The sequence below is a fragment of the Cyprinus carpio genome, unplaced genomic scaffold (genome assembly GCF_018340385.1).
Source record: "Cyprinus carpio isolate SPL01 unplaced genomic scaffold, ASM1834038v1 S000006753, whole genome shotgun sequence".
Taxonomy (NCBI): domain Eukaryota; kingdom Metazoa; phylum Chordata; class Actinopteri; order Cypriniformes; family Cyprinidae; genus Cyprinus; species Cyprinus carpio.
The window spans coordinates 905209-931979 of NW_024879352.1; the positions used below are offsets into that span (position 1 = coordinate 905209).

The following is a 26771-nucleotide window of genomic DNA, read 5'->3' on the forward strand; positions in this document are numbered from 1 at the left end:
TAAAAGAAACTCTTTGTATATCGTCTTCCTCGTGCGCCTTCATTTCACACCAGCTAAACGGTAACAGAATCACGGACCAAACAGTTTAGCAGCGTTTTTCTTTTTGTTTTTTTTGTTTTCCCCCCTCTCGGAATGGATATCCCAGCAGTCCAACTCCTGTGCCTGGAGCAACTGGACCATTCGCTGGAGGATCATACTAGGGACTTTCTCAATCTGGCGTGCCTTACCCACTTCCCCGACCGCTCGCTCTTTAATTTCTACTACACCGGCCTGAGTGAGTGGTGTAAGGCACGCCTACCAGCGAACGCTCCCAGAGAGGATTTCGCCGCTTTCGTGGAGTGGGTGCTGGAGAAAAATGGATCCCCATTTACCATCTGCACTGCCGAAGAGGATATCTCCAGCCCCACTCCCGAACCAGAGACCAGCCAGCCGCCATCCCGCCGCACGGAGCTAGAGCCCACCACAGCCGCAGAGCCCGAGCCAATCACCGACAGGGAGCAGGAACTTGAGAGCATGACTGACCAGGTGTGTGAGCCGGCAACACCGTGCGTCGTGGGATGATTGGTGGAGATCGAGGGTGTGGAGGAAAGCCCTGCCCACACTCCTGTGACTGAGGGTGAGCTGCATTTGGTTTCTGGGAAGTATAGAGAGGAATTAATGGACCTTATAGACTGGTTTGGGGAGGCAATTCCCGATCCTCCTGTTTCTCCGCTGGTTCCGTCCAGCCCTGACGCTCCTGTGTTGCCTCCCAACCTCCCTCTCCCGCCTCCTCCTAGACCTGTCAGTTCCTCTGCTCTTCCGCTGGTTCCGTCCAGCCCTGACCCTCCTGTGTTCCTTCCCAACCTCCCTCTCCCGCGTCCTCCTAGACCTGTCAGTTCCTCTGCTCCTCTTCAGCTGGTTCCGCCCAGCCCTGACCCTCCTGTTTCTCCGCTGGTTCCGCCCAGCCCTGACCCTCCTGTTTCTCCGCTGGTTCCGCCCAGCCCTGACCCTCCTGTTTCTCCGCTGGTTCCGCCCAGCCCTGATCCTCCTGTTTCTCCGCTGGTTCCGCCCAGCCCTGACCCTCCTGTTTCTCCGCTGGTTCCGCCCAGCCCTGATCCTCCTGTTTCTCCGCTGGTTCCGTCCAGCCCTGACCCTCCTGTGTTCCCTCCCATCCTCCCTCTCTCATCTTCTCCTAGACCAGCCAGTTCCTCGACCTCATCTCCGCTGGTGCCAGTCAGTCCCGCAGCTCCTCCAGCTCCACCTTGGTGTATGGATTCCCTGTCTCCGCCTCCAGCCTCCGAGCCCTGGACTCCTCCTCGGTCCTTCGACCCAGCGGCTCCGCCTTGGCTCTTAGCTCCCTCATCTCCGCCGTGGCCCGGCATCCCACCTGCTCCACCGGGCTCCCTCGTCCCTCCAGCTCCACCTTGGTCAGTCGTCGACCATCCGCCGCCTCTGGACTCCATTCCTCTGGCTTCGCCTTGTCACTCCATCCCTCCGGCTCTGTCAGGCTCCTCCTTCCCTCTGGTTCCGCCTCCATCCTCAGTCACTCCAGCTCTGCAGTGGTCTTCCAGGTCCCCGCCTTGGTCACCTGAGCCTTCTGCTCCACCTTGGCCCTCCGGATCCTCGGCTTCACCCTGGCTCTGCGGCTGCTCTGCTCCATCTTGGGCTCCTCACCCACCGGCGCAGTTTCCATCTGTCGGCCCCCTGGTGTCGTCGGCTCCTCCTCCACCATGGCTCCTCCCGCCGTCCACTCCACCTTGGATCTCCATCCTGGCTGGTCTCTGGAGCACCATCTGGCTCCGGGCTCCTCCCTGGCTCCTCCCTCCATCCACTCCGCCCTGGTTCCTAGCTCCTTGCTCCCTCTTCGCCTGCCCCTTGCCTGCCCCACGCCCGCCTCCAGAACCCCCACCCTCCGCTGGTATTCCTCTTGCGGTGCGAGGACGCACCATTCCGGGAGGGGGCGAACTGTTACATTCAGTGACTTTCAGTTTCCTTATTTGGTCTCTTTCCTGTTCTTGTGTTGTTAATTGATTAATCCCCACCTGTCTCCATTTCCCTGATTACCTCCTGTGTGCTTAAATACCCTGTCTGTTTAGTTCTTCCTCGTCCGTGATTGTTGTAGTATTGTTGTCTCCCGATGTGAACTAAGTTTATGTTGGATGTGCCTTGTTCCTCCGTGATCATGAAAAGAAACCCTTTGTATATTGTCTTCCTCGTGCGCCTTCATTTCACACCAGCTAAACGGTAACAGATATAGATATTACTAACTTTATATATTTGATTGTTTTTTTAAATTGCTTGATGGCTATTGTAGTGATTGACACCAGCAGATATCATCTTGCATTTACTAGCTGTTATGAGTCACTCCTGAGGATAGCATGAGCACTAAACAGACCGTTCCTCTCTGCCAGCCGTAGGAGCGACTCGTGGGGGCGACTCATCTGGACCCCGACACAAGCACACACGAGGGCCAGGAGAGGAACATAGAAGAATACAGAACACTACTTAAAATAGACATTACACACCCAGAGAGAAATGATAACTGCACCCATACTCCCATTAGTCTAAAATAAGTCAGAATGCGTTCACACATACACAGATAACACAGCAGAATGCAATTGTCAAGAACAGAAATAAACTGAAGGGATAAAGAGGCTGGAAAATGTTCCAGAACATTTTATCTAAGGCAGATGTAGAAATTGTCAGTAATCTGTGTCTACAGTGCAAGATATACAGATTTATCTGAATAAACAATCTCAGATTAAAACAATCTTTTGAAATTTAAACAAAGAGACTGACTGATGGAAAAAGTAAGCCTTGTAGATGATCTAAGATTAAAAAACAACAATAATTACAAGGTTTAGACAGTGTTTTTGTTCTTTACTTTAATTTGAAGTGTATAACAAAAATAACGTGAAATTATGTAATATTTAATTTTAATCTTCCCAGTGCGTGTTCAGTTTACATGCTTTAGAGGATGTTTTTAAAACAAACTTATATCATTTCCAAGTGCGAGATGTTATAAGGGTTAGATTTGAAGGTTTAAACAGTGGAGGAATAACCCAAGGCCAGCACATGGATTAGGAGTGACGTAAGTGGTTTAAATTTCACTCCTTCTGAATGTTTTATATTCTTATATATATGAACTCTTTCACGTCATACAGTGCGAGAGAGTGCTGCGTGTTTTTATGTGTGAATATAATATAATACAATATTTGACGGATAAACTTGCGGTTCGATTGATCCATGCATAGCCTACCGTAAGTTAAACCGGTAGGGCTCCAATAAAACGGATCAAATGGCAAATAATTGTAAGTAAACTGCACAATTTGTTCCATATTAGTAAGAGGTGAAGTGACAACTTAGTTCAGTTTGAGTGTAGGCTACGTGGCCTTTGTACCAGTGTCAGTTATTTAAACGGAAAAAAAAGTCAGCTGTCATGTGGTCAAAATGTTTGCTCAACAGGGGTGTCACTGACCAGCCACTCATGGCCACATCATAGCTACACCCTGCTTGTATAGTACACTTGTCAATTAATTTGAGTATATTTAGATTTATAACAAATATTCTCACTTTACTGATGAACGATAATTACAAGACAACCATGCCTAGTGTGAATATGCCCTTAAATGACAAAATAACAGATTCTCCTTTTTATTTAATATGTAATATCCACAAAAAATTATTTTAGTTCACATTTATTTTCAATTATATTTGTTGGTATTTTCCAAAATATTATTTGTTTGCATTTTTGATTAACATCCCTCAATACTGAAACTCCCCATCCTTTAGTGGTGTTGTCTAATGTTAAAGAGCTGTAAAACATGCCCTAGCTCAAATAATATATATATATATATATATATATATATATATATATATATATATATATATATATATATATATATATAATATTATTTATAAATAAATAAAGGGAATACTTTACACATTATTAAACATTTATTTATTTATTTACCATTTTATAGCTGAGTATGGGTACTTTTATTGTGGAAGTTGTTGAGTTGCCGGACTTTTATTGTGTCAGTGGAGCTGGCATACTGCAGTAAGTGAGTCAGAGCAGCTCACTACAGCGGGACGCCGCGTCACTCAGCGCGTGTCTGAGCGTTCACTATAAAGACGAGAGCAGCTGAGACAGCGCCGCAGTCCTCTCTCTCTCTCTCTCACACACACACACACACACACCTGCAAGGAATTAGCTACTTGCGACGGGAATAACTTTAACAAGGTGAAAAACAAGGTACAAACTTTTTCTTCAATTTTTAAAGTAACTTTCATGGATGAATGTAGGTAATTTTATAAGTAACTTATTTCTGTTCATTTATGCAGATCTGATATATGTGAGAGAACATGTTGAAATGTAACCATTTAATGCTTAATGGTTAGTTATGAAGTTTTTTTGTATTTTTATATTTAGGGCAGAATGTTTTACATGCAACAGAATTTAATTGGGTAAAAAGCTATGAATCAAAACTGACAAAAACAGAAAAGAATAAAGAGAGAGAACAATTTGATGTGATGTGTATATATACAGTATGAGAATAAAAGAAAATAAAGGATATATATCTGATAGCAAAGTGATATACTTGAAGACAAAAAGAAAGAATTAGTTACAAGAATAGAATAAATAAAAAAAATGTACAGAAAACAGATCAGAAGTCCTCTGCGCAGTAAAATAATTTTAGTCAGCACAGTTTTTTCACAGGGTTTTGGCAAGAAAAGTAGGTTATTCAAACTCAAAGCCTCCAAAATATCTGGAAAAGATGCTTTGTTAGTGGCTTTGTCTTTTGCACTTGCGTTCCAAGTTTAAACTGATGTGTGAGTGGGTTGGCACTTCACTCTAGGATGCAATAACACCATTAATTGATGGTTTGCTTAGTGGAGTTTTGGTTCATAAAGGCCATTGTACTAACCATTTCATTGCCAGCAGGGACTGGTTTGGACTCGACCTCTCTTTGTCGCTCAGTTTGCCTTGTTTAGGGCTTATTTCTCTTCTGTTCGTACCCCTCCTATTTCTCTCTCTCACTTTCCCTGCTGGTAATCCCATTTGATGGTAATGGGTGATGTCTTTTCAGCCAATCCAGAGAGGAATGTCTTCAGCTCGCATTCCTACAATCCAGACATATACACACTTTGTGAGAAAGAGAGAGTGAGCAAGAGGGATGCAATGAGACATTCTATGTGAAAAAAAAACAAAAAAACAGTCTGGTTCTGTTTTATGTGCTGTGCATGCAATTAGAGAGAAACAGATGGGGGAGGGTCTGAGAGAGAGATGGTGAAAGCAAAAGAGAATAATGGACTGTGCAGGTCAAGACTTTGCGAGTAAAGATAAATAGAGTGGAAGAGGACGAAACAACAGTGAAAGGGTCTGAAAAAGAAGTGCTTTAACTTTTCCTGTAACTGCCATGACTGAAGGTTTCATTCATGTTTTTCAAAGTAGTCTTTCAAACACACCTCAAATGGGCAAGTAACTAGTTCTGCCTGTTAAAAGTTTCAGAATGCACAATATATTGCTTCTGTATTGATTGTTGGTTGAGGTTTCTCTTTCATATTTTTTTGTATACATGTGGTTAGAATAAAATAACTTGTATATATGTGTATGTGAATGAATAACTATGGATCAAAAGTTTGGGATGGGTTAGATATATAATTTTGAAAGATATTAATACTTTTATTGAGGAAGGATGCATTTAATTTATCAGAGGTAAGGTTAAAGACATTTATAATGCTACAAAAAGTATTTAAATAAATGCTGTTCTTTTGATTTTTTTTTTTCTATTCATCAAAGAATCCTGGGGAAAAAAAATCACGTTTTCATAAAAATATTAAGAAGTAATAAGAAGAAAAAGTGACACTATTGACTAGAGTAATGGCTTCTGAAAATTCAGCTTTGAAATCACAAAAATAAATTACATTTTAAAATATATCCAAATAGACAACAGATATTTCAAATTGTAATAATATTTCACATTTTTACTGTATTTTTGATCTGAAAAATGCAGCCTTGATAAGCAATACAAAAACAACTTACTGATCCCAAACCTTTAAAAGGCATACTGTATATTATCCTGCTGTCATCTAAAAATCACTTAAAATTAAACTTTAAAAATACTAATAATCGAATAACAATTACAATAACAATGTTAAAAGTAATCTCTGTGGTGCATATATTTCCTTGTAGCATTTCAAATGAAATGGTTTTAGTCGTTAAAGCAATAATCTTGCAAACTTTGACAAATCCAGTGATTATTTCCTCAAAAGCATTCATTGTATCAACTCAATACCTTGTAAACACGACTTTGTTTTCAGACGCACTGACAAAAAAACCCTGTGTGCATAATGTCAGCCAATCAGATTAGAGCTTGCCAGTTTGAGAAAGTGCTTTCCGGTTTTGTACTTTTCAGGTCATAGAACAGACTGTGGGTGGATAGGAGGGATGGAGATAGAGTAGAAAGGATAGAGAGCTGACAGACCAAAGGAGAGAGACAAAGTCTGAGACTTGGAGAATGCAAAAAGGTGAAATTAGAGCACAGAAAAAGAGAAAAGGAAAGAGAAAGCATGAAAGTGAGAGTGTGGGAGCTGGAAAAGAAAAAGAGCCTGACGTCTGCATGGAAAGTTGGACATTTCCTCTAAGAGTCTGGTAGGGAGTGTAGAGTGTGTTGAGCCACTTGGCTTGGGTGGGAGCCGCATTGTGAGATCAGATCTGGGTCAAACTGCTCCAAAAGCAGGAACACGCTCAACCAATACCAATGTAATCTGAGAAAGGGCTCGAAAACTTGCATTTTCAGACGTTTTGTGTGTGCGTGTGTGCGCATTTGCGGTCCACTGTATGTCTCTGTTGACCTCTAGAAAAGCTAAGGGCCAAAATTACTGTAGGAGATTTCTGGAAGTTTTGTTCACTGTAACATGGCAAGAATTCAAATGATTTTATGTAGATTAGTGGCGAGAGAATGTGTGTCCGGTTCAGTTGTGTGAGTGACAGCACTGCTATTACGTTCAGATATAATGGACGGATCAGATGCAGTCTTCTGCTCTGTCTGTATGCTGTTTGATTAATAGACTGTGTGTATGAGCATCTGTAGGGAAATAGATACAGTGTACTAGACCAATGCCACAACTGGCTGGGATACTTTTTCTTGCTGACACATGAGTCTTCTTGTAATCTAAGAACTCAAAACTCTGGAGTGTTGTAGGGCTGGACTGTAAATTGCAGTTAAAAAGGACAGGATCTGTTGCTGTTTGAATGGTTGGCATGACTGTGTATAAGGGTGTATTTGGATCATGGTTAAGTGGAACTATAAAAGAAAGCTGAAGTCACTAAGCCAACATGGTTTGGGTGGGGTTATAATTCAGATGTTAATGTGCATTAAAGTGCATTTAAAGAGAGAACGTTTGAAATGGTGAGTCTCATTTGGATATTATACAGTAGACTGACAAATAAATAGGCAACATATTAAACTCTGACAGTAATTGTCTCAGTGTAATTTTAAAAGTTATGAATCTGTTTCAGAAGTGCTGTTTTGATGGCTGTAGCAGCTTTTTGGAGAGGTTTAACTGTTGAGTCAGGAACATACCATGCAAACACAGGCCCAAATTCTTTGGCTAAGGAATTGTTAGTGGTCTTGATGAACATACGTAAAATGCATGAACAAACCCCAGGAAAACAGAACTGAGGAAGGAATTGTGTTATTGAGGTACACATTTGTTCAAAAGGTTTGGGTGAGATTTAAAAAAAAAAAATGTTTTTTATGCTGTGTAATTTATTCCTGTGATCAAAGCTGAATTTTTTAGTCTTCAGTGTCACATGATCCTTCAGAAATCATTCTAATCCATCCGTCCTGCAGGTGTCTCATTGATTGCCATTTTGCTAAATTACTATGTAGTCAGACAGTTTATGAATCATTTATTTCTCCAGAAACTGACATGGAAGCAATCACCTGAATCAATCATATTTCCTCATTGAATAAGTTGGTAAACCAGAACCAATCATCCAGGGGCATGATGATGTAGCGATGATGACATGACAGGTGTGGTTACAGTCGGATCCAGGTGTGCTGCTCTGCATTGTGTTGTAACGTGTGTGTGTGTGTGTGTGTGTGTGTTTGTCTGCATATTTTTCTGGAATATCTCAGTCTCTTCCCACGTGTTTCTTGATCTCAGTTTGTATACTCTATTGGATAAACACATTTCAGCTCTAGCGCATTGTCACTTCTTCAGTGAAGGTTTTGTTACCACAGTAGCAGAAAACACTTGTGTTTGTTCTGGCCTCATGTTGTAGTCAGCTGTTTTAGGATAAATCTTTTATTTGACAGGACCGTCCACTTTTAAAGTCTAATACAATTATTATGCAATAATAATACAGAATGTACTTCATAAACTTGTTTTGCTCATTACAATTCCATATTTTGTTGTCATGGCTCTAGATTTTTAGTCCCTTTAACCTACCCCCAAACCTTTTCTTACGTAAAATACATACGAATTATCATGAGATCACTTTGCTTGCGCTCAGGACGTGTTCTGTAAACATAGGGAGTCCTCTAATTGTCAAATATTTCAACTCAACAGCTTCCTGTCATCTTGAAGCTTCTTCCTGTGATAGCAGTTGGGTAAAAACAGTAGAAACTCCACTCATGCCCACAGCCAAAACATAGATGCTTAACTTGACTTAACCTGATAAAATCACTCTTGTATTAGTCTTCAAATCATATTTAACTGACTTTTGGTCAATGTAATCACCTTAGAATATGTTTACAGAATGTATTTTCAGCTATCAATCATGGGCAGTGATTTTAAACAATTATACAAGGAGTAGATGTGAAATATTTAGAAGATACTGCAGTAGGACAGTGCAAGGAGAAAAGGAGATGAAAAGGTAATAAAAAGAGAGAAGAATGCAGTGATCTTTGTTTAGTGAGACTAACTAACCCCGGCCCATGTCTGTTGCAGTGACATTAAATGTCTGGATAGAAGCTGATTGGTTGTCTAATTAAACCATAATCTGCACTGACCCGCATCTTTCAGTTATTTTGTAAAGGGCACATTTGTAAACAACTTTATGAGGTATTTTTTACAGTTTTATAGGGGCACAAATGCCACTGACAAATGTCACCACTTCAAAGCTAATGGGCACATGTCTGACCAAATGTCACGATCGAAAGAAAGACTAATGTCATGTCTGCATATGATTCAGATACTGTGCAAAAGGCTTCAGAGGAAGATAAGAACAGAAAAGTTGTGCAAGTTTGTTTTACGTATGTTTTTTGTGACTTATGAAGTGGATTCTGACTAAAAGATTTGTTTAATTTAATTATGGTTTATTAAATTATTTTTTAAATAAGCTCTGTTTAGATAATATCTGTAATCAGCTGAGCAGTTTTCTCTGATTCAAAGATGGTGTGTGTGTGTTTTATGCAAAGTCAGGCGCTTCTCTGGAGTTTCCATAAAACAGTAGGAGCTTGATTTGTGTAAGTGCATTTATAGACATGTAGCTAAATTAGACAGGAATGCGTGGAAGTCCAGGGATATGAGAGTGATTTTTTTTTTTTTTTTTTTTTTTTTTTTTTTGTGTCTGTTGAGGGGTCTGCTTCATCTCCACTAGTAACAAACCTTGTAATTTGGCAGAAGATTGAATGGGTTACCTTATGTAACCTTTGACAGAAGGCTGTGATTATTTAAGTAGTGCTGCATGCTATCAGCATATGGATGCAGAACCATATGCACCTCTCTCCCATTGGCATCTCTAAATCACTCAAACTATGACCACACTGACCCCGAATACAGCAGACTCAGCTGAGGAGAGCTGTAGACTCAAAAAACACAACTGGGAATGTGGTTGGAACCGTGATCATGTGGGCGATGTGAGTTTGAGTCACAATTGATCCCATTCCTTCCCTTCTTGTGTAGACCTGCCATCATTTTTTATATTGTTGGAGAACCTACTTTGAAACTGTACAGTAGCTTTCCAAGTCAAACTAACCTTTTGAAAAAGTAGTCAGCTACACTGTAGGATATAAAAAAAATTCCAAAACTACTTTGAAGCTTCCTGAGGGGAGCAATGTGTTTATTTTTAAATGCACAATTATCAGATGATATAATTTAATCATATCTTGCATTTATGCATTAATGGTGTTTAATTGAGTGAAAAATTATCATTAATTACCAATAGTTTCCATTATACTTGAACAGATAACTTTAAGCTGCATACTATATTATATACAAAAAATTCAATATAAAAATAATTCAATATAAAAAGATCTAAAATGCCACAAAAACAAACATGAAACAAACAAAACTTGGTGATTGATTGTCGGAAATGAAGATTGCACTGTTGTGTTTTTCACCACTACTTGTTCAAGTGCCATGTATTTTCTATTTCCAGACTTGGTGCCTTTTAAGGCAATCTGATTATGTCAGCACCAGCTGACCTTCCTTCATCAACCCAGGTTTATTGGTCAGGAATTCCAGAAATGCAAAAGGAAAAAAATAAGTGGAGAAACCTGCAAGAACTATTTTTAGAAAATGGGTGCCTGTGACTGAACATGAAGATATTCCTTGAATGCTGGAAACTATTATGTGGGATATTAAGAATCGGAGTGGTATTTTTGGAGAGGCTTGTAACGCCAGACCTCCACCAGCCGCTTTCACTCAGGGGAGGAAGAGAGGAGAAAAGCAAAAGGATGGAGAAAAAAGACAGATTAGATTTGCAATTCTTGTTCTTTCTGATGATAAAAAGAGAGGGAAAGCAGAGGGAGACATGATTATGAAATTTAAGTGTGAAGCAATTGAAAGAAAGTGAGGGAGAGAAAGCAAGACCCAAAGACAGAAGGTATAGAAGTGAGAGTCTGGCGCTGGTGCTTCAGAACTCATAACAGAGCCAAAAAAGGAATAAAAAGCAAAGCAGCACAGGCGGTTGAGTCCAAGAGCCTTTCACCAGCCGCCAAAGTATTCCTGTAAAAGTGCTCTTTTGATGGATACTTGAACATACGGACAAGGGAAAACGGGAAAAGGCAAGGTTTTAGTTGGTCATTTATGCCTTTAATGTGGTCCAAATCACCATTTGTGACGCAAAAACGGTTACATCATTTAATCTTTTCTTTTCTTCAATGAATCCTTTTATTTGATAAACTTGAACTTTAGGTTTTAGGTTAAGGCTTGGGGAAGTATTACCAACACAAACTGAATACTCCCTTACTCTTTTTCTTGACCCAAACTCTGAGGATTTATCAGTTGGCTGGAGGGAGGGCTTCCACTTCCATTACAAAAAAATGGAGAGAAGGAGGGAAAACACAGTGACTCATTAGTCAGCATCTGGAAATAATTAGATTAAATGGGGAGTGTGGCTGGCCTACCACTCCGATCCCCTTGTGAAACACACACATCGAAATTACGCATTTAATTCAAGGTTTGGGTTTCTTTAAAGAGCGACCAGCAGAAAATTTTTGAATGCCACTCTTAATGGGCCTATAGGAGAAGCATCTGGACTTCAGTTCGTTTAAGGTTATCCATTTGTTAAGGCTCACAAAAAGTGTCTAGATGTTGGGAGAAAAAAAGGCAGCGGGAGAGTGGGGCTGAGTCTGCAGAAGAAGAGACACGTCTTCCAGGGACACAAGTGTTTAGATGATTGAAAACTATCACTGTAGGCAGCCAATTTCTCATGTTTAGCAGAGAAAAGGACAATTTGTATGTCACTTGCATGTGTTGTTGTGTGTGTGTGGGTGAAACATGAGGCCAAGCATTTGACAGATAACAACACTCAGTCATCAGCCCACACCCATATTCGCACAACACATCACTGAGATCTCCATCTCATCCTTTTCCATGCTGTTTACATGGTGTTGTTTACAGTGTAGTTTAAACTTTACCCAAGATAGCATATCACTCGCTTTTCAGTGGGCTTTAGTTTCCTTCCCAGAAACTCAGCACAAATACACATAGACATGGATAACCACACAAACAACAAGGCATGAAATCATCTGCCCACAAGAAGCTGTAAAGGCACAGTTGTATATGCATTCATAGATGTCCTTTATAGTAGCATACGCCACACCACTGTAGGCTCTGGAGTTAATTTCCTCCTGTGTGATGGGCCATCTATGCTGGGAGGATGATACACTGACCCTGAGAGGGTCTCATATGACATCACTTGCTGAACTCTGTGTGTGGCTTTCCATCCCTGATTAATCAGTAAAGATGGAAATATATAAAGCACTACATCATCAGATTATTCTTTAGAGTACCAAGTTAAGTTTTTTTGTTTTGTTTTTTTTCTCCTTTTTTGTGGTGTTTTTGTTATATTTAATTGCATGGTAAAACATTAATTAAACCAAATTAAAAGTAATTTTATTTGCACTTGTTTTTACATTTTTTTTCTTTCTTTTCTTTTTTGTATATTTAACTACATTTTAAAACATGAATTAAATCAAATTTTTGAATGCACAAAACTGTTTGTTTTGAATTAACTTGATAATTTATTTGACAATTTTATTTAAATATGGTATATTTAAAGCATAAATTTTTTTTGGTTATTTAGCTCATGCAAGCTCGTAGACCATGTTGGACCAGCAACAAATCTGCTATCAACCATCTTAAAATGGTGAAGCTGGTTTTTGGAACAAGTTCATTATGGGTCAGCCACCCAACTAGAAACCAGCTACTATGGCTAATAAGCTATGTTGGTGCTCTTGTAAAAAAATATAGAGGACACAATTTCCATTAAACCCAAATTTTATCAAGAAGATTCAGATTAATCAAATGGTGAACATCTTTTTTCTGTCATGGGTTTTGGCAGGAATGCTGTATTGAGTAATCCGGATTGGAACTATCAGTTTAATAATTGTGTACACAGTTATATTTAGACAGGTTTAGTCCCAGCAAACATGCTCTACAAACATTATCTTAAGATGTTGACATTAGTTCAGTTAATGTTTGTCAGGTTGATCAGTTATAGTCAGACGGATGCATTATCTGACTTTTGTAGTAAAATGTGTATAGTTGGTGATGCTAATAGTCCATTTGTTAAATTTTTTTTCCTTGCAGAAACGCGGCACAACTGAAACAACTTCAGGATCAGATCCTTCTCGAGCAGCAACAACAGCTTCCCGCTCCTCAGGAAGTCCCGCCTCCATCTCCACCTCTCCCACCTCCTCCCTCCTTCCAGGAGCTGGAGAGTAGCACCATGCAGACAAGCACCTTCAACTACGCCCGGCCCAAGCAGTTCATTGCTGCGCAGAGTCCCACAACAAGAGGGGGATCGATTGGATACAGCACGCAGTCCTCGACCTCCTCAAGCTCCAGTCCGCTGTCCCCCACAACGTCCCACAAACCCTTTAGCCGTGTCACACTTCCGCCCTTCCAGCAGCAGCCACTACTGTCCAAAGGAAGCAGCGTGGAGTCTCCTAGCTCGCCTTCTTTCCCGCCACCCCCTCCGCCCTTTCTCAGCTCCAGCACTTTATCCTCTCCTGCTGGCTTGCCACAAGACTTCCCTCCTCCACCTCCACCACCTCCGCCACCTGTCACGTCGAGCCCCACCCGCTCAGACACCTCCTCGCCATTCACGTCCACTCCCCAATCACCAGCCGGGTTTCTGGTGTCTGTGCTCCCAGCCACATCACCTCTGCCAGTGAATGCATTGGGGCTGCCCAAGGGCAATGGCACAGTGTGAGTATCCACAATCATCTGTTTAAAATGCACTTCGAAGGTGTGCAGTCACCTGGTTTATAAGTCTGATCTCACGCATCACCATTTCTTGGTCCAAATGCTATATCAGATGCTAAAAGCAAACAACAAATGGAAACAAACTTACTACTAAAAAATAATGATCCTAACCTTTATCTCCATACTGTAATCTCAGGTTCCTTGTGTCACAACTTAACAAGCTAATTCTCTATAATAAAGACAAAGCACTTTATTATAATCTCCAATAAAGCACTATCAAGGGCATATAGAGTGAACTCTTGAGCTAATAAGTAATTTGGAGTGCAGCTCTTGCTTTCCAGCTGCATGGAAAACATGTACTGTATGCATTCTTACATGGCATGTTTATGGAGACACCGAGATCAATGGGAGCTGAGGAACCTTGAGGGTAAGGACTGTGTATTATAGAGATTTCCTCTCTCATTCTCAAGCCTACAGAAATGTAAAGCACATAGGTTTAGTTGAGAATGAGTGCTTTTATAGGGATCTGCTCACTTTCATGTAGTTTGAAACCTGTATGACCTTCTGTATTCTATTGAACATCAAAGGATAATTTTTTAAATATTTATATAATAAAATAAATTATATGTATGTATATATATGTATATATATGTATATATATGTATGTATATATATGTATATATATGTATGTATATGTATGTATATATATGTATATGTATGTATATGTATGTATATATATGTATGTGTATATATATGTGTATATAAAATATAAACATTGTTGACTTGCAAAAAGTTAAGTACTAAAATTACTAAAACTGAAATAAAATCAAAAGCGCATAACATAGCCAAATTACTAAAATTAAAACAGAAAATATAAATACAAATCCAAAATATTAATAAATACTATAGTAGTTTATAAGTAATATTAAAATAACACTGGCACAGACAACCTCTGGTCACTGTCCACTTTCGTTATATGAATGTTGTTCAACATGCATTTGTGATAAACAATGACAATTTTTATTTAAGCTGTTTATTTGAAAGGTATTTAATCTGTGACAGCTCACAATAATGGCCCTGGTAATGCTTCATACAAACATACTCAACCATATCCTAAAACTGCAAATGATGCACATGCAAGCTGAACAAGAGTTTTTCCAGAGACTGATTTGATATTGCTCATGATTTATCATTAGGATCTTCAGTAAATATGGTCTTTCTGATAAAACTTTGAGTTTAAAAAACTCATCCAGAGTTTTTTTTTGCCTTCAAAGCTGCTGCTCCTAGTGTCCACCTCTTCATCACTGTTTTCTCCATTATCTTCCACTAGTTCATTCCTCCCTCTCTTTCTTCCTGGCACTCCAGAGCCAGAGGGGGAAAGATAAGAGACCGCTGTGGAATTTTAAAACGCACACAAACAGATAACGAAAATTATTCTTGCTTCCCAGTCCATATGCAAAAAATATGTCCCACGTTCTTCTTGTCAATGTCAATTTTCATATTGCAGTGTATTATAAAAGCTGCGGTTCTGTTCGTTTGTTTTGTGTATGTGCTTTAATCCTAGCCTCTATCTGGAAAGGTTTTATGGACAGGGAAATTCTATTCTGGAGCAACAGTTTCCCACTTGTCTCTGTGTTTAAGAAATGAACAGCTACAGATTCTGTACTTATAGAAATGCTTATCTGTTGCTTTGAAGTCTTTTTTTTTCATTATTTTCTAAATGTGTTTTAACAGGGCTTTGCCACGTAAGACTACACCCCGTACACAGCGTATTATCTCTGATACAGAGATCCAGGGCTCCAAAGATGCAGTCATACAAGACCTGGAGAGAAAACTACGCTTCAAAGAGGAAAGACTCAGCAATGGACAGCAGGTATGTGTGTGAGAGGTCTTATGTTTGTATTACTAAAGAAATTACAGTACATCATTAATAGTACTACCACACTAGCCTTATTAGCATTGCCATCTTGAATATAATGTAGTCTAACCAATAACACATGCAGTCAAAAATCAACTTCCCATCTTGCTGTTCTAAAACGCTACTGATTTCTGTAGAGTAAAAACAAAAGAAAAAGAACACTGTTCTCTTCCATACAATGGAAGTAAATCAGAGCCAATGCTACAGTACATATTAATATTTTGAATTGGCTGTTATTTTTATATTTTCAGCTAATTTGTAGATTTTTTTTTTTTTTTTTTTTTACATTTCTATTTAGCTTTAATTTTAGTCATTTCTTTTTTAGTTTTAGTAATTTTTGTTGTATGTGTATGTATGTTCAATGTAACTTTTCATTCTTATGAAATACAGCTAATAAATGGAGAAAATTACCTTCCACCATCAACTCCTCCAACTAAAATGTTCAATCACTATAGCACCTCTATACCCACAATGCAAAAACCCACCACATGTTCAGCACGACTAATAGCCTTGAATTCAATAGTACAGGCCACCAAATAATCATCATGCTTTTGCGTGTGAGTGTGTGTTTTCTCACACACTAACCGAGGCTCTGACAGATTAATCCTGCTTGCTTTCAGAGGTTAACCTATGAGGAGAAGATGGCTCGCAGACTGCTGGGTGCTGACAATGCTGCCACAGTGTTTAACACACAACAGGTGGAGGAGGAGCCAGTTACACAGGTATAAACACACACAGATTCGCACAACACACAAACCCCACCTACACGTCCCCATTGTGTCCCAGTAAACAAAGCAGTTGTTTGTAATTGGCTGGTTTTTAAACATGCGTTATAAATAAAAAGCATCCGTTACAAATCCATCCACACACTTTTTCCGATGACTACCAGTGTACAGCTAAGCTGTTGGATGTAGTTCAGAGCACTGTGGTTTGCCTGCATGCTTGTAAATGCGTCTTAAATCGGCTAATAGCTACGAGCTCCCGCATGTGCTTGGCTTGCACATATGCATGATGTCATTTTGGCGAGGAGAGTCGTGTCAGCGAGGCGTTTTGGAGGTGTGTGAGCAGGTAAGATCATAAAAGCAGGATTAGCATCCCAACACAAACACACATTGCCAGTAATGTGTGTGATTTGTCCACTTTTGTGCAATAGGTGTGTATTATGCGCAGGATGTGACATCATCCTCAATCCCCCTGCCTGTTTTCTGATCTCTTTACAGGAAGGCAGCTCAGCTGACTCAGAGTCTGTCCCTCAAAAGGTTATTCATACTCATCCTGTCTGTTACAAACATCAAGCAGCAGCCTGTCTGTCCTTATATTTCGCTCTTCTGTCAGTCTGTCTCACCGCTGTATTTCCCTTCGCTTCACCTCATGAGATCACCCCCAGCTGTTTAATTCTCTCACCCCTCTGTGTGTGGTCACCCCCATGTTTTGGCCCACTGTATGTGATTGTGTGTTTACTCAATCTCCTGTGTTTTCTTCGATGTCTCCGTTTATGGAATATTTGCATCCTGATAAAGCACTGTGGTAAAGTCCTTGACGGCGGTATGACTGTGATGACTATTGTACTCTGTGGGAAAATCATCAAATACAGAGATTTACACTGCAATCTTATTGAACAAATAAGCAGTGTATTCTGTGTTTGTATTAAACCAAAACTCCTAGGGGGTCCAATATTTGGAAGAAAGTACAGTTTTTGAAAGAAATACTTAATTTTATCATGGATACATTAAATAAGGGACAGTACAGATTTTACATTGATTCAAAAAAAAATTTTTTCAAATAAATGCTGTTCTTTTTAATTTTCAGTTCATTAAAGAATCTTGTTCTTTGTCAGTTATAAGTTTCCACAAAAATATTAAGCAAAATTAAACTGTTTTCAATAATCATATTAAATGTTTCTTGTGCACCAAATTCTGAAGGATCACGGGACACTAAAGACTAATGGCTCTCATTTGCTAATTACATTTTAAAACGTATTCAAATAGAAGGTCATTATTTTAAATTCTAACAATATTTCATAATATTGCTGTTTTACTGTATATTTAATCAAATAAATCCAGCCTGTAAATACAGTAATTTTCCTTGGCCAGCAGTCAATCATACAGTTTAGCAATCATTATACAAAAAGATTTGGCCACCGAAATGGCCAATCAACATCATATAAAAATAAAAAAAAAAAGTGGGAAAAAAAACTGTGCTGGGTGCATCATCATGTGTCTTGTTGTTGCTAACTGATCAGAGACCGCATGCGTCTGCTTCGCACATTTCCTACCCTCGAGTGGAGACACTAAAATGCACATTCTTCTCGTCCACTGAACTGTGGGAAGTGGAGATGCTGTTAATGTTGTGCCATAAATTTAAAGTGTGCTTGGCGCTCAACACATGTCCTTGGGCAAATAGCGGTTGTCTGTGTGTTTGCATAGGAAATGTGCATGCGTGTGTGCTTTTGGGAGGATGTGGCTGGACGTGCAAGAGAACAAGATAGAGAGGGTGCGTTCGTTGTCTACATATATAGTTATGATGGTGTGTTTTTCTTGCTGCAGCTGTGCCTTAAACCTGCAATTATTGTTGCACACTTTTCTCCAGATGTTCCCTCTCCCTGCAGAGTGAAATAAAAGGAAACGGAAGACTAGAAACAGGCCAGATGAAAGAGCAATAAGAGTTGGATACAAGACTATATGACACCGTGATGAGAGGATGTGTGCTTGAATGAATAAAATGAGTGATTGAATGAGTTAGTAAGCTGAGGAGAAGATCATAAGTTAAAACCTTTGTGTTTTGTTTGTGTGACAGGAGTATAAAGTGTCCAGCTTCGAGCAGCGGTTGATCAGCGAGATTGAGTTTCGTCTGGAGCGCTCACCTGTGGAGGAATCTGACGATGACATTCAGCATGATGAAGACACGCCCGGGGAGGTTGCACCATTCTTCGATCAGAAGCTCAAGCATTATAAAGTCTTCGAGGGAATGCCTGTGACCTTCAGCTGCAAGGTCATCGGAGACCCAAAGCCAAAGGTAAGAGGCCATCAACCATGCAGTTTAGCTCTCTTAGCATATTTACGTTCATGTTGCTTGTAAGCAGATTCATGTCAGCGACTTCCATGAAAGTGCAAATTTTGTTTATTACTGTAATCTCAGCAGTTAGGTAATTAAAGGAATAGTTCACCCAGAAATGGAAAATCTACTTATCCTCAGGCTATCCAAGATGTAGATGAGTTTGTTTTCATTAGAACAAAATATGGAGAAATTTACATCCTTTACATCACTTGCTCACCAATGAATCCTCTGCAGTGAATGGGTGCAGAGTCCAAACAGCTGATAAAAACATCACAATAATTCACAAGTAACCCACACCACTCTACAAAAAAAAAAAACATCTATTTAATAAAAAATCTTACTCCAAACAATAAATTAAACAAAAAACAAAAGTCAAATAACAATTAAAATACCCACAACAACCTAAAACACAAGTCCTCTATCCATAATATTGCTTCCTCCAACTGAAAAAAGTTGTCTTGGCTGAATCAGGAGAGAAATATACACAGATCAAGCACCATTTACAAGTGAGAAGAGTTCAAAATGGTTCTAAATAAATATGTTGGTTGATTTTGATGTGAGAGGACAACGGGAGATGGACATTTTCACTGGAGAAAGTGTTATGGATGATGGACTGGTAGCAATAGTTTAAAGTTAAAATGCCTCTATGGATCTGTTTCTTACAAGCATGTAACTTTTCACTTCAAAAGACATTATTTAATGGACTGGAGTTGTGTGGATTACTTGTGGATTGTGATGCTTTTATCAGCTGTTAAAAAACAGTTACTTAAAGGTTTTTTTTTTTTTTTTTTTTTAATGAATAATGTCATTTTTTTATTACAGTTTTATACTGCATATTATTCTGGAGATACAGTTCACAGTATGGAGGATATTTTGTTGTTCTAAGGGATTGTAGGCGAGGTTACTGGAATGATGGGATTGGTGGTTTATCGTCTGTGACTAGGCTGGTTTCATCAGAAGCTCTGCTCTGCTTCACTTCTGAGATTTCTGCCATATATGGCTGTCTCGCTTTCATTGTTTGACTCTCTCGGACTACCGTGAGACCACAGTAATGACTGTGTGATGACAGCTGACTTAATAACAAAAGTGAGGTACAAGCTTTGCATAACCATGTATATATCTGTGTGTGTTTGAGTGTACTGGTTTAAGGATGGAAAGCAGATCTCAAAGCGCAGTGAACACTACCGTATCAGTCGTGATCCAGATGGCACATGCTCCCTGCACACAGCGGCTGCCTCGCTGGATGATGATGGGAACTACACCATTATGGCAGGCAACCCAGCGGTGAGATATAATGTAACAATATAATAAACAGCACATGATTATATTGTCATAGTAAAACATTCTTATGTTGAAAAATAAATCAGAATGCAAAGATAAGTTGCTAAGTATGCAACCTAATGTTAATTATTATTCTTATTATTATACACTGTTTGGGTTTGTTTGGTTGGTTTTGTTTTATTTTAGTTTTGTTTGGAGATTTTTGTTTTTTTTGAGTTATTTTTTTTTTTATTATTTGTTTTTATTTTTCAAACACAGATGGAAACAGTGGATTCAAACAGATTAATTCTCTGTATTCTTACACATGCAACACAAAATTCCCTAAGAGAACATGCATTTCTCAGAAAATTGGAGACAAGTCAGGAGGCGATAATTTTGCAATAGTTAGTTATTTTCCCAGTAAAAATGAACTGAATGTGTTACGAATGTCAGTTACGAAAAATATGTCTTTTTATCAGAGTTTGATCTCATTTGATTGTTTTTTTCACATTCATGAACATTCACATAAACACACTTTCTCAAGTGGCTAGTCAGCATGACCAGTGTTGTGGTGGAGATGAATAAACATCGGTAGTCAGGAGGAAATGACTGACCAGAAGCAACAAAATTACTATAGCCTTTGGAAGGGTCAGAAGTTCAAAAACATGAAGACATATTCCAGCTTAAATTGACCACAAAATAGTTATGTGTCATGCATGTCTCTTTTCTTTCGTTGTCTTCTCCCTAAGAAAGGCAGATAGCATCAGTTTCTTTACTCAAATGTTTCTCTCAATATCTTCTGTCTTAGGGGAGAGTGAGCTGTACTGGAAGGATGATGGTCCAGGCCGTGAACCAAAGGGGGAGAAGTCAGCGCTCCACACCTGGACACATCCGCAGGTATATAAGCACTGCTGTTTCTAAACATACACAGCCGGAGGATTACAGCAGGTCCAGTATCAGGTTTGCTCTATGGGACTAGCACTAATAGAGGGCGTGTCCCATGTAAAGCACACTTTTGTAATTTGGACAATGATGCAAGGACCAGTTAAGATGTCTTTTGTGCAGAACAGAATATGTGAATCTTTTTTAAAGGGTGGGGTTTCTTCTGGATTAGAGATAATATATCTGGCCATTCAGGTCGCTTGAGGTTTTTATATGTTTGACTGACAGAGTCAATAGTCTCTGAAGGCAATGCTGTGTGCCAACCTATCATTTAGAGCTAAAACTTACATATGAATCCCTACACAAAGTAAGCTCTTCATAAAAAAAATAATAATAAATTTCTCCATAATTAATTAATTATATATCACCTACTGTATTAAGTTAGATAAATTGTTTCCCCCTTCACCTTAAAATAGTGATTTTTAACCTATCCTATCTTACCTTTCTTGACTATATTAAAATGGTACAAAATCTAATTAATTAATATTACATTTATTGAAGTAAAATCCTTTAATTACCAAAAACATTAATATGCTACCCTGTTACCAAATCTAATATAGTTTTTTTTTTTCTTTAAATACATATTTGATATTAAAATTTGATTATTCACAATGATAACATGAATAGAATTGGGCAACTGACTTTTTTTTTGTCTTTTTCGCAGACCACGCTCAAGGTCCAGAGACAGCGGTGATGAGAATGAGAACATTCAGGAACGTCACTTCCGCCCTCATTTTCTGCAGGCCCCTGGCGACCTTATTGTGCAAGAGGGTAAACTCTGCCGCATGGACTGCAAGGTGACTGCACAAGCACTGCCACACTCACTTTAACATGCTGACCATCTCCCTTAAAGGCATAGCCCCCCCCCCCCCCCCCCCAGTTTAAATTCATTCTATAGTACCTCTACCTTCTATCTGGTCTATTTCTCTCTCTCTGGTTGTTGTCTAACTGTAGTATTATATTCTGGATCTGTACTGCTGCCCATGTCTGGCTGTGAACTGTGTATGTTAGAATAAAGGCTCACTGTGCCATAGAGGGTTTCACACGATATAAAAAGACCCTGATCAGTAATGCAATCATGCACAGAGCCTTTAATGTCAGTGATATTTATAGAACCGATTTATTTCCTCTGGCTTTGAGGCTTTCCAAACTTTCCAGGCCACAGATGTCCCTAGATGCAGTTCAGGAGGGTCTGAAATCAAAGTGCCTTTTTTCAGTTTGAGTTCTCTGCTTTTTTTATTTACACAGCCTGTTCTTTCAATTCAAGTCATGAACGCACTCAAGTTTGCTGTAGTGAGATGTGTGATGGACACTGTAAATATCACACAGGGAATATGCACACCCAGGGGAACTGTACTTGAGCAGTGTGTTCACAAACGTCATGAGTGTTCTGAGGAACATCACAACCAAAACAGTTGGATAAATGAGCATCTCAGCCCCATGTGTAAACACACAAACACATGCACATATTCATAGACAAACCTAAATGCACAGACACGTCAACTGGTGGTCTGTCGCTGGCACACCTTCGGGTGGAGCAGGTGTGTTGTGTTTCCCAGGAATGTGAGTTGTTTGAAAAATAGAGCCCAGGCATTGTGCACAGACTGATTTCCCATGAGAACCACACGCATACAGCCACCAGATACCCTAAATATTTTAAAAGGGGCAATTGCACTATAATTTACATTTTATAGCAGAGTGGGAAAGAATATATAATGCTGAAAACAACTGACTTGTCTTTCAAACATAGGTTAGTGGCCTGCCAACTCCTGACCTCATCTGGCAGCTGAATGGCCATACCATCCGTCCAGACTCCTCCCACAAGATGCTGGTGAGGGAGAATGGGGTTCATTCACTGGTCATTGAACCTGTCACAAGCAGAGATGCAGGAGTTTACACATGCATCGCCAGCAACAGGGCTGGACAGAACTCATTCAGCCTAGAGCTCATTGTTGCAGGTACACAACTATCATCTTCTACACAACCACAGAGTTAAATTTGTAATAAATAAATCAATTTGTAATAATTGGTAAAAATAAGATACTATAAGATAAAAATGTACACTAGCAAACAAGATTGGTAAGATTTTTGAAAAAGTCTCATGTTCACCTAGGTTGCAATTTTTTAATCAACAATACAGTAAAACCAGTAATATTTTGAAATATTATAGCAATTTAAAATAAATGTTTTCTATTTTATTATTATTCATGTAATTTATGTGATGGCAAAGCTGAATTTTCAGCATCATTACTCCAGTCTTTAGTGTCACATGATCCTTCAGAAATCATTCTAATATGCTGATTTGTAGTTAAGGAAACATTTTCTGGAAACTGTGATACCCCCCTCATATTTGTATTAATTTAATATATATTTATAAATGTGTGTGTGTGTGTGTGTTTAGCCAAAGAGATGCATAAAGCTCCATGTTTCATTGAGAAACTCCAGAACACAAGTGTCGCTGAGGGTCACCCAGTGCGTCTTGAGTGCCGTGTGTCCGGAGTCCCATTCCCACAGATCTTCTGGAAGAAAGAGAACGAGTCCTTCACTCACAACACCGACAGGATAAGGTAGGAGGAGACCTTGGGCCAATCAAAGCCCTCCTACAGCCATTTCAAACTACAGTTTAGCTAAATATGTATTATATTATGGTATATTATATCATGTTAAACACTATTTACCCCATAGATACAGTTAAAAAAAATACTGTGCACCATGAGTCTGTATATGGCAGCTGTTGCAAGCCCACACAAACAAACAACCACATGTGTGCATACCGATGAAAAAAGACCCTTGTAAAAGAAACATGCACACAAAGTAACCTCACCACAGGCGCTACCGTCTATGCCACCAAAGAGAGACGAGAGCAGTTAGTCACAAGCTGTAAGGTCTCCAGTCATTGTTTGTGAATGTGGTTTGCTCGTAAGGATTCAAATCAAAGAAATATGCCTGTGCAGCATGAATAAACAATCCTGGCATCTCATTATAATCCTGTTTCAGTGCAAACCATGTTGCCACTTACTCATTCTGATTGTTCAATTCTATTTCCCAGCATTCACCAGGACAACTTTGGTTACCTCTGCATGATCATCCAGCCGGCTCTGAAGGAAGACGCAGGCTGGTACACGGTTTCAGCTAAGAACGAAGCTGGCATCATCTCCAGTACAGCACGTCTCTTGATGTACACACGGTTAGTCAAACACACAGTGGAAAATGATCTCTGAAGAATGCATGTAACAATGCTTAGTTATGATTGGTATATACCAAAGTACACTAAATACAAACTTAGTCATTTTAAGTGGTTTATTTGATCAATGCGCTTGCATAAATTGCTTCAGACTAAGAACAAAACCGTATTAATCTGTCCAATAAAAGCACACTCCCTTCCTTCGCTCCGTGTTGTTCCCATAACAATCCCATAGCGATTAGCCAGTGCTGTGTTTGCCATCAACAACAGTTTTTACAAAACGGATGCATTACCTAACATTAAACCAACATTAACATTAAACCAACAATGGACTGGCAGCCTGTGTGCTGGAGTCTTATGAAAGTGGTTTTAATCACACATGGGGTGTGATTTAACACTGATTGTTCTGATCTCCATCATACCATGATTCAAACTCAACACATCTAGGTCTGGAATGAATTGGAGCTAAAGTTTGCTCAACACTAACATTTTTGGCTTTGATACCCCAATACTGATATAAAATGGATTTACCAATATTAAAACGTAATTATTAAATAAAAAATATATATTAAAGGTCTATACTATTTACTTAATATATTTAAAGAAAAACACTGAAAGATAAACTGATTCATTTTTAATGCTACATGTGAATTTTAGGCATCACGGTATTATGATGTTTGAATGTGGATCAGAGTTAAATATAAAATAATGTCTGATAAATCAAAATAAATTGTCTAATATCAGTAATGATATGGTAAAATTGTATCATGCATATTGCATTATGTATTTGCATATAATCAGAATATAAATAAATGAAATCTACATGAAATCCAAGGCACAATTTCTCCTTTCAAATCACATTTTTCCGCCTCTGACTTGCATTTGTGTATTTATTTATTTTTTTTACTTTTTTTTCTGGAATACTGTGTAACCCTAAATGAAACTTTCCAAGCTATACAGTTAAGTCTCCATATGTTTTCATAATTGAGGAACTACATTGATTATCTAGACATCATATTACGTCCTCTGAATTGTTCAAAGTGAGAAACCATGTTCATCCTCGCCCTTTTCCTTCCCTTCCCTCAGCCCAGTGGCAGCAGCCTCACACGCTCCGAAGCTCAAGAAGAAGGTGCGTCCATCATCGAGCCGCTACGCCGCTCTGACAGAACGGGGTCTGGATGTGAAGGCAGCCTTCTTCCCAGACTCCAGTCCTCTTCCTCCCGGCACCCTAGTGGAGAGTGACGACCTGTAGAGCCTAGCACGGGGGATCTGACCTTGGAACTCAGATCCGTTGATCCAGTGTACTCCATAATCCCCACCCATTTCCCAATAAAAAACCTCTAGCTGGGATGAAAAAGTGATCGATTGACTTTGAATGGTGAGGGAGGAAGCTGCAAAGCACCTCCTCACAGATTATGATTCTTGGTATTATCACTACGTCTCTGCCTGAGGGAGGACCATTCGCTATACTTTTATTTCAGTTGTTTTCTGAGGGGAAGTGATATGGGTGATTAAGCGAGGTCATATCCTGCTTGTAGACAGACTTAATGGTTCGCTGACGCACTTAACACACACACACACACACACGCACCAGCATGTGCTTTGAGGAAGGAAGTAGTATACCAATGATCACCTTGTTTTTCATCTCTAGATTTTACAAGTGCCTAAAAATATATTAATTTTCAAATTAAATTTAAAAAAATAATAAAAACTATTCAAGTAACTATCATCTAGCTGTGCATGTTCCTACGTGCCAACATGTTACACATTTTATGTATTTAGTTTATAATGCTTTAGATTAGATATATTTATGAAACGCTGGAAGAAATGTCTTCCTCTCCAGCACAGGAAATAGGACTTTTTTTGGGTGGTTTGGTGGGGGGCTGGTTCTCTGGATGAAGGGAACAGGGCTGTGGAAAGAGGGACACTCCTAAAACTCCATGGACCTCATCGTCCCTGGAGCTTCAGGGTCCTTGAGATCCAGCATATTGATCAGCGACGCACACTGCCATCGACAGAAGCCGCGTCTGGATCTCGACTCCAATCCAGAGATGTCACACAAGGCCGGGCCTTAATGATCTTTTCCCACCCTGTCTTTTTTAGGAGAGATTAAAAGCGGAGACTGATGTGTCATTAACATGAGTGATGAGACTTTTGCAAGTTTTGGCTGACTGACAGTTTGGACAGATGTTTGTTGTGTTTCCGTGGAAGCGAGAGTGATGAGGAATGCCTATGATGGAAGTACAGGAAGCAGAATCGGTGCATGCATGTTTGTGAAGGATGGGCTGACTGTGGATGAAGGCGAGATTTATAAGAGTATTACTGATTTTAATGATGATGGTACATGGAATGAAAAGATGGTAATGCTTTGACAGGTAGGCTTCAGTTTTCAGGTTTGGAATTACAGAAACATGCAAAAATGTGATACTGGCAGCACAAATTTGTTTCATAAATTATATGTCATTGGCTTTTTAGGTAACTCAAACCTATTCCGTCTTCGTAACGCATTTTGTAAAGATATTAGCATTCTCTCAACATTTGCTTTGATCAGTCGAGTATCAAATACTCAGTTGGGAGTTCACATAGTTTTAGCCTTCATCTCACACACAATTGCAAAATATATACACAACAATATAGCATAACAATATACACAATATAAGCCTGTGATTTGCATAGGTTTTTTTATTCTTACACAGCTGTTTATCTTTCAAATAGACAGATATAAGGAGGTTCTTTGCAGTATTTTCTGTTTTCCAAGCCAAT

General features: G+C 39.3%; 1 protein-coding gene across 1 annotated transcript; it reads left to right on the plus strand.

Annotated features, from left to right (window-relative positions):
• The first annotated feature begins 2098 nt into the window (after positions 1-2098).
• LOC109085690 (palladin-like) lies at positions 2099-25693 on the plus strand. Its single transcript, XM_042755850.1, has 13 exons — positions 2099-2223; positions 13030-13650; positions 15382-15520; positions 16186-16287; positions 18362-18580; positions 19757-19906; positions 20691-20779; positions 21489-21621; positions 22575-22782; positions 23226-23391; positions 23874-24027; positions 24666-24673; positions 25095-25693. The coding sequence occupies exons 1-13, from the start codon at positions 2132-2134 to the stop codon at positions 25258-25260; spliced, it is 2247 nt and encodes a 748-aa protein (XP_042611784.1). The 5' UTR covers positions 2099-2131; the 3' UTR covers positions 25261-25693.
• The last annotated feature ends 1078 nt before the right edge of the window (positions 25694-26771 follow it).

Coding starts and splice junctions, on each gene's coding strand:
- LOC109085690 (XM_042755850.1), top strand. CDS start 2,132: ATGTTGGATGTGCCTTGTTCCTCCGTGATCATGAAAAGAAACCCTTTG. Junction 15,521..16,185: donor GACTCAGCAATGGACAGCAG/GTATGTGTGTGA, acceptor GCTTGCTTTCAG/AGGTTAACCTATGAGGAGAA. Junction 20,780..21,488: donor ACACCTGGACACATCCGCAG/GTATATAAGCAC, acceptor TCTTTTTCGCAG/ACCACGCTCAAGGTCCAGAG.